Raw genomic sequence first — 15,046 nt, 5'->3', positions numbered from 1 at the left:
TCCGCACTCTCCCTGACCAGACGTTTCCCTCTCCTGACTGTTACCCATTTATCTGTCTCCCCAGGACCCGGAGTGACTGCATGCCTGTAAATCCCCTCTATCATCTCCGCACTCTCCCTGACCAGACGTTTCCCTCTCCTGACTGTTACCCATTTATCTCTCTCCCCAGGACCCGGTGTGACTGCTTGCCTGTAAATCCCGTCTATCATCTCCTCACTCTCCCTGACCAGACGTTTCCCTCTCCTGACTGTTACCCATTTATCTGTCTCCCCAGGACACGGTGTGACTGCTTGCCTGTAAATCCCGTCTATCATCTCCGCACTCTCCCTGACCAGACGTTTCCCTCTCCTGACTGTTACCCATTTATCTTTCTCCCGGTGACCCGGTGTGACTGCATGCCTGTAAATCTCCTCTATCATCTCCTCACTCTCCCTGACCAGACGTTTCCCTCCCCTGACTGTTACCCATTTATCTGTCTCCCCAGGACCCGGTGTGACTGCTTGCCTGTAAATCTCCTCTATCATCTCCGCACTCTCCCTGACCAGACGTTTCCCTCTCCCTGACCAGACGTTTCCCTCCCCTGACTGTTACCCATTTATCTGTCTCCCCAGGACCCGGTGTGACTGCTTGCCTGTAAAACTCCTCTATCATCTCCGCACTCTCCCTGACCAGACGTTTCCCTCTCCTGACTGTTACACATTTATCTGTCCCCCGAGGACCCGCTGTGACTGCTTGCCTGTAAATCCCCTCTATCATCTCCGCACTCTCCCTGACCAGACGTTTCCCTCTCCTGACTGTTACCCATTTATCTGTCTCCCCAGGACCCGGAGTGACTGCATGCCTGTAAATCCCCTCTATCATCTCCGCACTCTCCCTGACCAGACGTTTCCCTCTCCTGACTGTTACCCATTTATCTGTCTCCCGGGGACCCGGTGTGTCTGCTTGCCTGTAAATCCCGTCTATCATCTCCGCACTCTCCCTGACCAGACGTTTCCCTCTCCTGACTGTTACCCATTTATCTGTCCCCCGGGTACCCGGTGTGACTCCTTGCCTGTTAATCCCCTCTATCATCTCCTCACTCACCCTGAGCAGACGTTTCCCTCTCCTGACTGTTACCCATTTATCTGTCACCACAGGACCCGGTGTGACTGCTTGCCTGTAAATCCCGTCTATCATCTCCGCACTCTCCCTGACCAGACGTTTCCCTCTCCTGACTGTTACCCATTTATCTGTCTCCCCAAGACCCGGTGTGACTGCTTGCCTGTAAATCCCGTCTATCATCTCCGCACTCTCCCTGACCAGACGTTTCCCTCTCCTGACTGTTACCCATTTATCTGTCTCCCCAAGACCCGGTGTGACTGCTTGCCTGTAAATCCCGTCTATCATCTCCGCACTCTCCCTGACCAGACGTTTCCCTCTCCTGACTGTTACACATTTATCTGTCCCCCGAGGACCCGCTGTGACTGCTTGCCTGTAAATCCCCTCTATCATCTCCGCCCTCTGCCTGACCAGACGTTTCCCTCTCCTGACTGTTACCCATTTATCTGTCTCCCCAGGACCCGGAGTGACTGCATGCCTGTAAATCCCTCTATCATCTCCGCACTCTCCCTGACCAGACGTTTCCCTCTCCTGACTGTTACCCATTTATCTGTCTCCCGGGGACCCGGTGTGACTGCTTGCCTGTAAATCCCGTCTATCATCTCCGCACTCTCCCTGACCAGACGTTTCCATCTCCTGACTGTTACCCATTTATCTGTCTCCCCAGAACCCGGTGTGACTGCTTGCCTGTAAATCCCCTCTATCATCTCCTCAATCTCCCTGACCAGACGTTTCCCTCTGCTGACTGTTACCCACTTATTTGTCTCCCCAGGACCCGGTGTGACTGCTTGCCTGTAAATCCCGTCTATCATCTCCGCACTCTCGCTGACCAGACGTTTCCCTCTCCTGACTGTTACCCATTTATCTGTCTCCCCAGGACCCGCTGTGACAGCTTGCCTGTAAATCCCGTATATCATCTCCGCACTCTCCCTGACCAGACGTTTCCCTCTCCTGACTGTTACCCATTTATCTGTCTCCCCAGGACCCGGAGTGACTGCATGCCTGTAAATCCCCTCTATCATCTCCGCACTCTCCCTGACCAGACGTTTCCCTCTCCTGACTGTTACCCATTTATCTCTCTCCCCAGGACCCGGTGTGACTGCTTGCCTGTAAATCCCGTCTATCATCTCCTCACTCTCCCTGACCAGACGTTTCCCTCTCCTGACTGTTACCCATTTATCTGTCTCCCCAGGACACGGTGTGACTGCTTGCCTGTAAATCCCGTCTATCATCTCCGCACTCTTCCTGACCAGACGTTTCCCTCTCCTGACTGTTACCCATTTATCTTTCTCCCGGGGACCCGGTGTGACTGCATGCCTGTAAATCTCCTCTATCATCTCCTCACTCTCCCTGACCAGACGTTTCCCTCCCCTGACTGTTACCCATTTATCTGTCTCCCCAGGACCCGGTGTGACTGCTTGCCTGTAAATCTCCTCTATCATCTCCGCACTCTCCCTGACCAGACGTTTCCCTCTCCTGACTGTAACACATTTATCTGTCCCCCGAGGACCCGCTGTGACTGCTTGCCTGTAAATCCCCTCTATCATCTCCGCACTCTGCCTGACCAGACGTTTCCCTCTCCTGACTGTTACCCATTTATCTGTCTCCCCAGGACCCGGAGTGACTGCATGCCTGTAAATCCCCTCTATCATCTCCGCACTCTCCCTGACCAGACGTTTCCCTCTCCTGACTGTTACCCATTTATCTGTCTCCCGGGGACCCGGTGTGACTGCTTGCCTGTAAATCCCGTCTATCATCTCCGCACTCTCCCTGACCAGACGTTTCCCTCTCCTGACTGTTACCCATTTACCTGTCTCCCGGGGACCCGGTGTGACTCCTTGCCTGTAAACCCCTCTATCATCTTCGCACTCTCCCTGACCAGACGTTTCCCTCTCCTGACTGTTACCCATTTATCTGTCTCCCCAGGACCCAGAGTGACTGCATGCCTGTAAATCCGCTCCATCATCTCCGCACTCTCCATGACCAGATGTTTCCCTCTCCTGACTGTTACACATTTATCTGTCTCCCGAGGGCCCGGTGTGACTGCTTGCCTGTAAATCCCCTCTATCATCTCCGCACTCTCCCTGACCAGACGTTTCCCTCTCCTGACTGTTACCCATTTATCTGTCTCCCCAGGACCCGGAGTGACTGCATGCCTGTAAATCCCCTCCATCATCTCCACACTCTCCCTGACCAGATGTTTCCCTCTCCTGACTGTTACACATTTATCTGTCTCCCGAGGGCCCGGTGTGACTGCTTGACTGTAAATGCCCTCTATCATCTCCTCACTCACCCTGACAAGACGTTTCCCTCTCCTGACTGTTACTCATTTATCTGTCTCCCGAGGGCCCGCTGTGACTGCTTGACTGTAAATCCCCTCTATCATCTCCTCACTCACCCTGAGCAGACGTTTCCCTCTCCTGACTGTTACCCATTTATCTGTCACCACAGGACCCGGTGTGACTGCTTGCCTGTAAATCCCGTCTATCATCTCCGCACTCTCCCTGACCAGACGTTTCCCTCTCCTGACTGTTACCCATTTATCTGTCTCCCCAAGACCCGGTGTGACTGCTTGCCTGTAAATCCCGTCTATCATCTCCGCACTCTCCCTGACCAGACGTTTCCCTCTCCTGACTGTTACCCATTTATCTGTCTCCCCAAGACCCGGTGTGACTGCTTGCCTGTAAATCCCGTCTATCATCTCCGCACTCTCCCTGACCAGACGTTTCCCTCTCCTGACTGTTACACATTTATCTGTCCCCCGAGGACCCGCTGTGACTGCTTGCCTGTAAATCCCCTCTATCATCTCCGCCCTCTGCCTGACCAGACGTTTCCCTCTCCTGACTGTTACCCATTTATCTGTCTCCCCAGGACCCGGAGTGACTGCATGCCTGTAAATCCCCTCTATCATCTCCGCACTCTCCCTGACCAGACGTTTCCCTCTCCTGACTGTTACCCATTTATCTGTCTCCCGGGGACCCGGTGTGACTGCTTGCCTGTAAATCCCGTCTATCATCTCCGCACTCTCCCTGACCAGACGTTTCCCTCTCCTGACTGTTACCCATTTACCTGTCTCCCGGGGACCCGGTGTGACTCCTTGCCTGTAAACCCCTCTATCATCTTCGCACTCTCCCTGACCAGACGTTTCCCTCTCCTGACTGTTACCCATTTATCTGTCTCCCCAGGACCCAGAGTGACTGCATGCCTGTAAATCCGCTCCATCATCTCCGCACTCTCCATGACCAGATGTTTCCCTCTCCTGACTGTTACACATTTATCTGTCTCCCGAGGGCCCGGTGTGACTGCTTGCCTGTAAATCCCCTCTATCATCTCCGCACTCTCCCTGACCAGACGTTTCCCTCTCCTGACTGTTACCCATTTATCTGTCTCCCCAGGACCCGGAGTGACTGCATGCCTGTAAATCCCCTCCATCATCTCCACACTCTCCCTGACCAGATGTTTCCCTCTCCTGACTGTTACACATTTATCTGTCTCCCGAGGGCCCGGTGTGACTGCTTGACTGTAAATGCCCTCTATCATCTCCTCACTCACCCTGACAAGACGTTTCCCTCTCCTGACTGTTACCCATTTATCTGTCACCCCAGGACCCGGTGTGACTGCTTGCCTGTAAATCCCGTCTATCATCTCCGCACTCTCCCTGACCAGACGTTTCCATCTCCTGACTGTTACCCATTTATCTGTCTCCCCAGAACCCGGTGTGACTGCTTGCCTGTAAATCCCCTCTATCATCTCCTCAATCTCCCTGACCAGACGTTTCCCTCTGCTGACTGTTACCCACTTATTTGTCTCCCCAGGACCCGGTGTGACTGCTTGCCTGTAAATCCCGTCTATCATCTCCGCACTCTCGCTGACCAGACGTTTCCCTCTCCTGACTGTTACCCATTTATCTGTCTCCCCAGGACCCGCTGTGACAGCTTGCCTGTAAATCCCGTATATCATCTCCGCACTCTCCCTGACCAGACGTTTCCCTCTCCTGACTGTTACCCATTTATCTGTCTCCCCAGGACCCGGAGTGACTGCATGCCTGTAAATCCCCTCTATCATCTCCGCACTCTCCCTGACCAGACGTTTCCCTCTCCTGACTGTTACCCATTTATCTCTCTCCCCAGGACCCGGTGTGACTGCTTGCCTGTAAATCCCGTCTATCATCTCCTCACTCTCCCTGACCAGACGTTTCCCTCTCCTGACTGTTACCCATTTATCTGTCTCCCCAGGACACGGTGTGACTGCTTGCCTGTAAATCTCCTCTATCATCTCCGCACTCTCCCTGACCAGACGTTTCCCTCTCCTGACTGTTACACATTTATCTGTCCCCCGAGGACCCGCTGTGACTGCTTGCCTGTAAATCCCCTCTATCATCTCCGCACTCTGCCTGACCAGACGTTTCCCTCTCCTGACTGTTACCCATTTATCTGTCTCCCCAGGACCCGGAGTGACTGCATGCCTGTAAATCCCCTCTATCATCTCCGCACTCTCCCTGACCAGACGTTTCCCTCTCCTGACTGTTACCCATTTATCTGTCTCCCGGGGACCCGGTGTGACTGCTTGCCTGTAAATCCCGGCTATCATCTCCGCACTCTCCCTGACCAGACGTTTCCCTCTCCTGACTGTTACCCATTTACCTGTCTCCCGGGGACCCGGTGTGACTCCTTGCCTGTAAACCCCTCTATCATCTTCGCACTCTCCCTGACCAGACGTTTCCCTCTCCTGACTGTTACCCATTTATCTGTCTCCCCAGGACCCGGTGTGACTGCTTGCCTGTAAATCCCGTCTATCATCTCCGCACTCTCCCTGACCAGACGTTTCCCTCTCCTGACTGTTACCCATTTATCTGTCTCCACAGGACCCGGAGTGACTGCATGCCTGTAAATCCCCTCTATCATCTCCTCACGTTCCCTGACCAGACGTTTCCCTCTCCTGACTGTTACCCATTTATCTGTTTCCCCAGGGCCCGGTGTGACTGCTTGCCTGTAAATCCCCTCTATCATCTCCTCTCTCTCCCTGACCAGACGTTTCGCTCTCCTGTCTGTTACCCATTTATCTGTCTCCCCAGGACCCGGTGTGACTGCTTGCCTGTAAATCCCGTCTATCATCTTCGCACTCTCCCTGACCAGACGTTTCCCTCTCCTGACTGTTACCCATTTATCTGTCTCCCCAGGACCCGGTGTGACTGCTTGCCTGTAAATCCCGTTTATCATCTCCGCACTCTCCCTGACCAGACGTTTCCCTCTCCTGACTGTGACACATTTATCTGTCTCCCGAGGACCCGCTGTGACTGCTTGCCTGTAAGTACCGTCTATCATCTCCGCACTCTCCCTGACCAGACGTTTCCCATTTATCTGTCTCCCGAGGGCCCGGAGTGACTGCATGCCTGTAAATCCCGTCTATCATCTCCTCACTCTCCCTGACCAGACGTTTCCCTCTCCTGACTGTGACCCATTTATCTGTCTCCCGGGGACCCGCTGTGACTGCTTGCCTGTAAATCCCCTCTATCATCTCCGCACTCTCCCTGACCAGACGTTTCCCTCTCCTGACTGTTACCCATTTATCTGTCTCCCCAGAACCCGGTGTGACTGCTTGCCTGTAAATCCCCTCTATCATCCGCACTCTCCCTGACCAGACGTTTCCCTCTCCTGACTGTTACACATTTATCTGTCTCCCCAGGACCCGCTCTGACTGCTTGCATGTAAATCCCCTCTATCATCTCCTCACTCTCCCTGACCAGACGTTTCCCACTCCTGACTGTTACCCATTTATTTGTCTCCCCAGGATCCGGTGTGACTGCTTGCCTTTAAATCCCGTCTATCATCTCCTCACTCTCCCTGACCAAACGTTTCCCTCTCCTGACTGTTACCCATTTATCTTTCTCCCCAGGACCCGGTGTGACAGCTTGCCTGTAAATCCCGTCTATCATCTCCTCACTCTCCCTGACCAGACGTTTCCCTCTCCTGACTGTTACCCATTTATCTGTCTCCCCAGGACCCGGTGTGACTGCATGCCTGTAAATCCCGTCTATCATCTCCTCACTCTCCCTGACCAGACGTTTCCCTCTCCTGACTGTTACCCATTTATCTGACACCCCAGGACCCGCTGTGACTGCTTGCCTGTAAATCCCGTCTTTCATCTCCTCACTCTCCCTGACCAGACGTTTCCCTCTCCTGACTGTTACCCATTTATCTTTCTCCCGGGGACCCGGTGTGACTGCATGCCTGTAAATCTCCTCTATCATCTCCTCACTCTCCCTGACCAGACATTTCCCTCCCCTGACTGTTACCCATTTATCTGTCTCCCCAGGACCCGGTGTGACTGCTTGCCTGTAAATCTCCTCTATCATCTCCTTACTCTCCCTGACCAGACGTTTCCCTCTCCTGACTGTTACCCATTTATCTGTCTCCCCAGGACCCGGTGTGACTGCATGCCTGTAAATCCCCTCTATCATCTCCGCACTCTCGCTGACCAGACGTTTCCCTCTCCTGACTGTTACCCATTTATCTGTCTCCCGAGGGCCCGGAGTGACTGCTTGCCTGTAAATCTCCTCTATCATCTCCTCACTCACCCTGACCAGACGTTTCCCTCTCCTGACTGTTACCCATTTATCTGTCTCCCGAGGGCCCGGAGTGACTGCATGCCTGTAAATCCCGTCTATCATCTCCGCACTCTCCCTGACCAGACGTTTCCCTCTCCTGACTGTTACCCATTTATCTGTCTCCCGAGGACCCGGAGTGACTGCATGCCTGCAAATCCCCTCTATCATCTCCTCACTCTCCCTGACCAGACGTTTCCCTCTCCTGACTGTTACCCATTTATCTGTCTCCCCAGGACCCGCTGTGACTGCATGCCTGTAAATCCCGTCTATCAGCTCCTCACTCTCCCTGACCAGACGTTTCCCTCTCCTGACTGTTACCCATTTATCTGTCTCCCGGGGACCCGGCGTGACTGCTTGCCTCTAAATCCCGTCTATCATCTCCTCACTCTCCCTGAGCAGACGTTTCCCTCTCCTGACTGTTACCCATTTATCTGTCTCCCCAGGACCCGCTGTGACTGCTTGCCTGTAAATCCCCTCTATCATCTTCGCACTCTCCCTGACCAGACGAAGGTCATTGAGCTGCGTCTCTATTTCCCTATAGCGGTCCCTAAGGAGCTGTAGCTCGACGTAGCTGGTGCGGAAGTTTCCATCCGGGAAGCTGAGATTCTCCCGGACTTCCCACATCTAACACGCAGTATATAACACTGGCCTCACAGACACTCTTCCTGTTCTGTTCCTCACAGCTAGCTCACCTCGCCTCGACCCGTTATCGCCGAAGCCCGTATGTATCAAAGCCCTACCGCTCTGCCTGAGGTCACTCCTTTGATAACCGCTCCTTTGGTAAACGCTCCATGGGCCAGTAGCTCCCTGAACCTACCCTGCTATCCAACTGCCGATTGGACATCCGGTTAGAGCCAGTGACAGCCCACGTTCAATGGACTAACGCTCTCGAAACCACCTTTTTAAATAGCCGCCGCAGACCTACGAGAAAACGTCTGTCGACGCCTCTCCTTTTACTTCTCTCTTTCTCTCTCTCACCTCTCAGACGGTCTGAACTCGACCTACTCAGTGCTCAAACTTCCTAATGACGAACATATCACCGAAGAGTATGAAAATCCTCCCATTGCCCCGGGACCTGCGGAAATGTCAGTGGTTGCACAGACAGGTCAGAGTTCACAATAACGACATCACTCTTAAGGGGTCACGTGTGTTATGCACAAGTGTTCAAGTTTTAATGAATCTGCTTCGACCACTTCCTTTGGCCGCTCGTTCCACAGACGGACCACTGTCGGGGTAAACAAGATGTTGTCATTCTTGTCCCCAGTTGCATCATCTACTGCTTTCTCTTTATCCCTGAGCATTTTGGTCCTCGATTATCCAAGCCTACAGAAAAATGACCCTGTCCTAACTCCCTACCCCTCCATTCATCTCAGTCCGAATTCCTCTGAATCTCCTACCTCTCAGTCCCTACTATTCTCTCTGTCCTCCCTCTCAGTCCAAATCTCTCTCTCCTCCCTCTCAGGCCCTACTCCTCTTTCTCACTCTGTCCCTACTACTCTCTCTCTCTCTCTCTCTCTCTCTCTCTCTCTCTCTCTCTCTCTCTCTCTCTCTCTCTCTCTCTCTCTCTCTCTCTCTCTCTCTCTCTCTCTCTTCCCTCTCGGTCACTACCCCCTATGCCCCGTCTTTCTCGGTCCCTACCACTCTCTCTCTGCCTTCCTTCTCGTTCTATACTCCCTTCCCTTTCTCCTCCCCCTCGTTCTCAAACCCTCTGTGCCCCCTTCCTCTCGGTCTCGACCACTCTGTCCCTCTCAGTCCCTATCCCTCTCTCTCCCCTCCTTCTTGTTCTCAAACTCTCCCTCACCTCACCTCGGTCACTACTCTGCTCTCCCTCCTCCCTTTGGGTCCCTACTCACTCCCCCCTCTCTCTCGTGCCTACACTGGCTCACACCTCCTGGTCCCGACCCTGATCTCTCCTCTCGCTTGGTCGCTACTTTTTCTCTCTCCCCTTATCAGTTCCTAATGTTGTCTCCCTCCTCCCTCTCAGTCCCTACCCCTCTCTCTCCCCTCCTTCTTGTTCTCAAACTCTCCCTCACCTCACCTCGGTCACTACTCTGCTCTCCCTCCTCCCTTTGGGTCCCTACTCACTCTCCCCTCTCTCTCGTCCCTGCACTGGCTCACACCTCCTGGTCCCGACCCTGATCTCTCCTCTCGCTTGGTCGCTACTTTTTCTCTCTCTCCTTATCGGTTCCTAATGTTGTCTCCCTCCTCCCTCTCAATCCCTACCCTTTCTCTCTCCTCCGTCTTGGACCCTACACTCTCTTTGCCCCCTCTCAGTCACTACCCCCTCTCCCTTCCCTCTCAGTCCCTACCCCTCTCTCTCTCTTCAATTCCAACCTGACCTCCCTACTCCTGTACTTATTGCCCTGACTGCTTTCTTCACCGCCCTGTCCAACTGTGACTCCACTTTCAGAGAACCGTGAACCTATACCCCGGGTCCCTCTGCTCGACAACGCTCTTCACCACCTTGTCTACCTGTGACTCCACCTTCAGAGAACCGTGTACCTATACCCCGGGTCCCTCAGCTCGACAAGGCTCTTCACCACCTTGTCTACCTGTGACTCCACTTTCAGAGAACCGTGTACCTATACCCCGGGTCCCTCTGCTCGACAACGCTCTTCACCACCTTGTCTACCTGTGACTCCACCTTCAGAGAACCGTGTACCATTATGCCCTTGGGTCACTCTCTTCTACAATACTCTCCACGGTTCTGTCTACCTGTGACTCCACTTTCAGGGAACAGCGTACCTCTCGCCGTACGTTCTATAAACTCTCCCTAGTTTCCTCCCGTTCACCGTGCAAGTCCTACCCTGTTGCTTGTCTTCCTGAAATACGAAAGTTCAAACTAAGTTGCATCTGCTTCTGCTCGGCCGACTTCCCCGGCGAATCGAGATCCCACTGTAAGTGAAATCTGTCTTCACTGTATAAAACGACATCAACGTTAATGTCGTCTGCAAGCACACATACTGTGTACTGTGCAATCTGCCATAAATTGTCGATATAATTGACAGAGATCGATCGGCCCACCACCGACCACCCGTGAACAGTGCTAGTGACGGGCTTCCGGTTTGGGAAACGGACTGCGACACTAAAACGTGTCTCCTATCTCTGAGTCAATTGTATACTGGATCAGCCATCCCCCCCCCCCCCCCACCGCGTCGCACACCATCTCCCAGAGCGGTACACCCTCTGGGGCCTTGTTAAAATCTGTGTACATTACATCCAGCAGCTCGACCTGATCAGTCCTCTTTAATCAAATCGGTCAGAGAGATCTCCTTGGGTTCCACAGCATCTTCCCATCTGAGCCCTTGTTAATAGCCTTGTACAAGCTTCTGTATGGAACATTTACTACCAATTACAGGTCTGTTCTCCCCAGTTAAATCCGCCGGCATATCTACCTGGGTCTCACGCCACCTGCCAACTCCTTCCCCCTTCTCTCTTCTACTCTCCCTATCTTTCCCTCTCCCGCCCAGTCTCACCGCTCCTTTCCTTCTTGGATCTCTCTCTCAATTCCTCTCTCCCATCTTGCAGAGTGATCTACCATCTGGGAACTTGATACGGGACTTGTCAAGCGTTTATTATGCCTATCAATCCGGAGATATCATTCGGTCAAATTCCCCTGGGTCCCACACCATTACACAGATTAGTCTACCAAGTAAAAAAAAAGTCTTATTTTGTTCCTTGTTCACAATGTCCACTACCCTGTTCTCATAAAACGTCCTGGTTCCTCACTAAAAATATAAACACTCCACCGCCCATGACCGCAGGGAACTGCAGAGCGTTGTGGAAATAGCTGAGCCCAGCTCCGAAACCATCCTCCCCTCCATGATCTCTCTCAGCACATACTGCTGCTCAGATAAAGCACCCAGCGTCATCAAAGGTCCCCGGACATTCTGTCTTCTACACCCTCCCATCGGAGGGAAAATGCGAAAGCATGTATCCGGAGGCTCAAGGATAGCTTCTACACAATAGCAATCAGAATATTGAACGGACACCAAATACGATAAGATGTGCTCTTGACATCAAATCTTCCTCTTCACGGCTCTTGAAACCTGTAGTCCGCCTGCACTACAATTTATCTGAAATTTTGATACTTTATTCTGCATTCTGTGATAGAGTAACCTTGTTCTACTCCAATGAAGTGACCTGTATCTGTGGGTGTGGGTGCGATCTCTCCTGTTTCTGATGTATATCTAGATTACATCTAATTATCTGGATAGACAGGGTCTGATTAGCAACAGTCAACATGGATTTGTGAGTGGAAGTTCATGTTTGACAGATCGCATTGAACTTTTTTGGAAAGGTTACTAGGAAAGTTGACGATAGTGAAGCAGTGGATGTTATCTGTATCGACTTCAGTAAGTAATTGACAAGTTTCCACACGGAAGCTTAGTTAGGAAGTTTCAACTGTTAGGTATTAATATTGAAGTAGTAAAATTTATTCAACAGTCGCTGGATGGGAGATGCCAGAGAGTAGTGGTGGATAACTGTTTGTCAGTTTGGAGGCCGGTGACTAGTGGTGTGCCGCAGGGAACTGTACTGGGTCCAGTGTTGTTTATCATATACATTAATGATCTGGATGATGAGGTGTTAAATTGGATTAGTAAGTTTGCAAACGATACTTAGATAGGTGGCGTTGTGGATAGGGAAGCAAGAAATCAAAGCTTGAAGGGAGATTTGGGTCAGTTAGAAATGTGGGCTGGAAGATGGCAGATGGAATTTAATACTGATAGGTTTGAGGTGTTAAATTTTGTTAGGCCTAATCAAAATAGGACATACATGGTACATGTCAGGGCATTGAGAAATCCAGTAGAACAGAGTGATCGAGGAATAAAGGCGCACAGTTCCCTGAATGTAGAATCTCATGTGGATAGGTAGGTGAAGAAAGCTTTTTGTATGCTGGCCTTTATGAATCAGAGCACTGAGTATAGGAGTTGGGATGTAAAGTTAAAATTGTACAAGGTATTGCTGAGGACCAATTTCTAGCATTGTGCACAGTTCTGGACACCGAGCTATAGGAAATATGTCAATAAAATAGAGGGCGTAGAGGGGAGATTTACGAGAATGTTACTTGGGTTTCAGCACCTAAGTTACAAAGAAAGTTTGAACAAGTTAGGCCTTTATTCTTTGCATCGTTAGAAGCCTGAGGGGGGACTTGAAAGAGGTATTGAAAAATTATGAGGGGGATTGATCAAGTTGAAATGGATAGGTTTATTTTTTCATTGAGAGCGGGGAACATTCAAAGAATAGGACATGAGTTGAGAGTTAAGGAGCAAAAGTTTAAAGAGGACATTTTTGCACAAAGAGTGGTAGATGTGTGGAACGAGCTTCCAGTGGAAGTGGTGGAAGCAGGTTCGATATTGTTATTTAAAAATGGATAGGTATATGAATAGGAAAGGAATGGAAGGATATAGGATGAGTGCGGGTCGGTGGGACTAGGTGAGAGTAAGCGTTCGTCACGGACTAGAAGGTCCGAGATGTGATTGTTATATTGTTTTATATAAATGAACGATCTGGGTGAGAATGCAGATGGGTGGTTTGGTAAGTTTGTAGATGATAGGCTGATGGGTGTTGTGCATCGCTTAGATGGCCTGCATTCAATTCCGTGGGACTTGGATCAGTGTCTGATATGGGATGGAGGAATGGCAGATGGTGTTTAACCCGGGCAAACGTAAAATGTTGCACCTTGGTAGGCGAAATGCTCAGAGATAGCACAAGATCATAAGAGTTACAAAGGGCATCATTCCCAAATGTGAAATGTCTGACACCAGAGGGAATGCATCCCGGACAGCATTGCCGGCCGAAGGGCCTGTTCCTCTGCTGTACTGGCTGGTCTACGATGCAGGATGTTGGAAACACACAAAGCCTTGTTAAATCTCCAGGTTCTCACAGGTTTTGGCCACAGACAATAGAGGTCCCGTGGGTAACACCACCAGTCACGGACGGTCGCCGGCCTCTGGGTTCTGTGGACAAGCCAGTACGGCGACTTAATTCCCAATTCACTGTGAATCCCGGCCATCACAATCTTGTGAATGGATCTCCCATGAGAGAGACTTTGTCTGCAGTCAAATCTTTATCACTCCATTGAACCGCGTGATCAACCCGAGATCCCTTTCCCTGTCGACAGTTAAGGGTTCTGTCGTTAACTGTCTCCTATCCCTTCACATTTTGTGTCGCCTGAGATTTTACAGCCTTTCAGCACTACATTCTTCCCGGACAGTCACACCCACCACAAACACCGGATGGTCCGGTTGTATATGTAGACCATTTCCCACCATGCTTTATCATTTCTTCCTCAAAATTTATTTTGTTTTTTTTTACTATAGAATAACAGTTCCGAATCGGCTCTTCCGGCCATTCAGGCCGCGTTGCCCAACAATACTCCGAACTATTCCTTTTTAATGACAGTTAAATTTACAATAAACAATTAACCGAAAAACCGATATGTCTTTGTACTACGGAAGGATCCCAGATCGCCCGGAGGAAATCCACTGGCTCATGGGGAGTATTGGAAACTCCTTGCAAGCAGTGACGGGAACTGAACCCGGGTCGCTGGTACTGTAAAGCGCTGCGCTAGCCATCACGTGACGGTGCTGCCCTTCTCCTTGTCAGCAGCTGCAAAACAAAGAAACACAATGGAGTCTACGAAATCACCGCAACAGCTTCATCCCCAGAAGACAGTCATTTATCTCATGCGTGAAAAATGAACAAAGCGGTCAAACAGTGATACAGATAGGAAAAATAATAAACCCGTGAAACACTCTCTTTCCACTCTTTCCCACCCCTCTCTCTCGCTCCATTGTCTCTTCCCTCCTCTCTCCCACTTTTCTCTCTCGTCATTTCGCCTCTGTTCCCCACTTTTTCTCTGTCTCTCTCGCACATCCCACTCCCCATTCTCACCGAAAATCGCTTCCTCTTCTCACGCGGCCACTTCCTAGGTCCTCTCTCTTCTCGTTTTCTCTCCCCCATTGTTTCACATTTTCCGGCCCATCGGTCCTCTCACACCATCTCCTGAATTCTCCTTCTGTTTCTCTGAATCGTCTCTCTACAGGTCCGCATAAAGAGCAGACGAACGAGAACATCGGAAATAGACCGGACCGTAAGTTCTGCCTACTCTGCCTGGTTACGTTCGTCCTCTTCGCGACGGTGGTCGGGCTCTCGATCCATGGTGAGTCGAACGGACTCCGGTTGGAGTCAGACCGTAAGTTGGGAGTGTGGAATAAAACATGACTGTAAAACTCTGAATCCAGACAGCCAATTCCCCGTGCATCCCATGCATCCCCTGAGGGCTCATTCAAACACCCACAGTTCCAATTTAATCGATCACATTCGGAAGACGTGACT

The 15,046-nt window shown here is 51.2% G+C and overlaps 1 protein-coding gene across 1 annotated transcript in view; it reads left to right on the top strand.

Annotated features, from left to right (window-relative positions):
• Positions 1-15,046, top strand: part of LOC132388811 (uncharacterized) — a 63,008-nt gene that overhangs the window by 41,799 nt on the left and 6,163 nt on the right. Inside the window, exons 6-7 of the mRNA XM_059961233.1 lie at positions 8,691-8,810; positions 14,754-14,870. Of these exons, the coding sequence (XP_059817216.1) occupies positions 8,691-8,810; positions 14,754-14,870 (237 nt within the window). The remainder of the gene's footprint in view (positions 1-8,690; positions 8,811-14,753; positions 14,871-15,046) is intronic.

This window comes from Hypanus sabinus, unplaced genomic scaffold (assembly GCF_030144855.1).
Source record: "Hypanus sabinus isolate sHypSab1 unplaced genomic scaffold, sHypSab1.hap1 scaffold_416, whole genome shotgun sequence".
NCBI classification, from domain to species: domain Eukaryota; kingdom Metazoa; phylum Chordata; class Chondrichthyes; order Myliobatiformes; family Dasyatidae; genus Hypanus; species Hypanus sabinus.
This window is presented reverse-complemented; position numbering and strand designations above follow the sequence as displayed.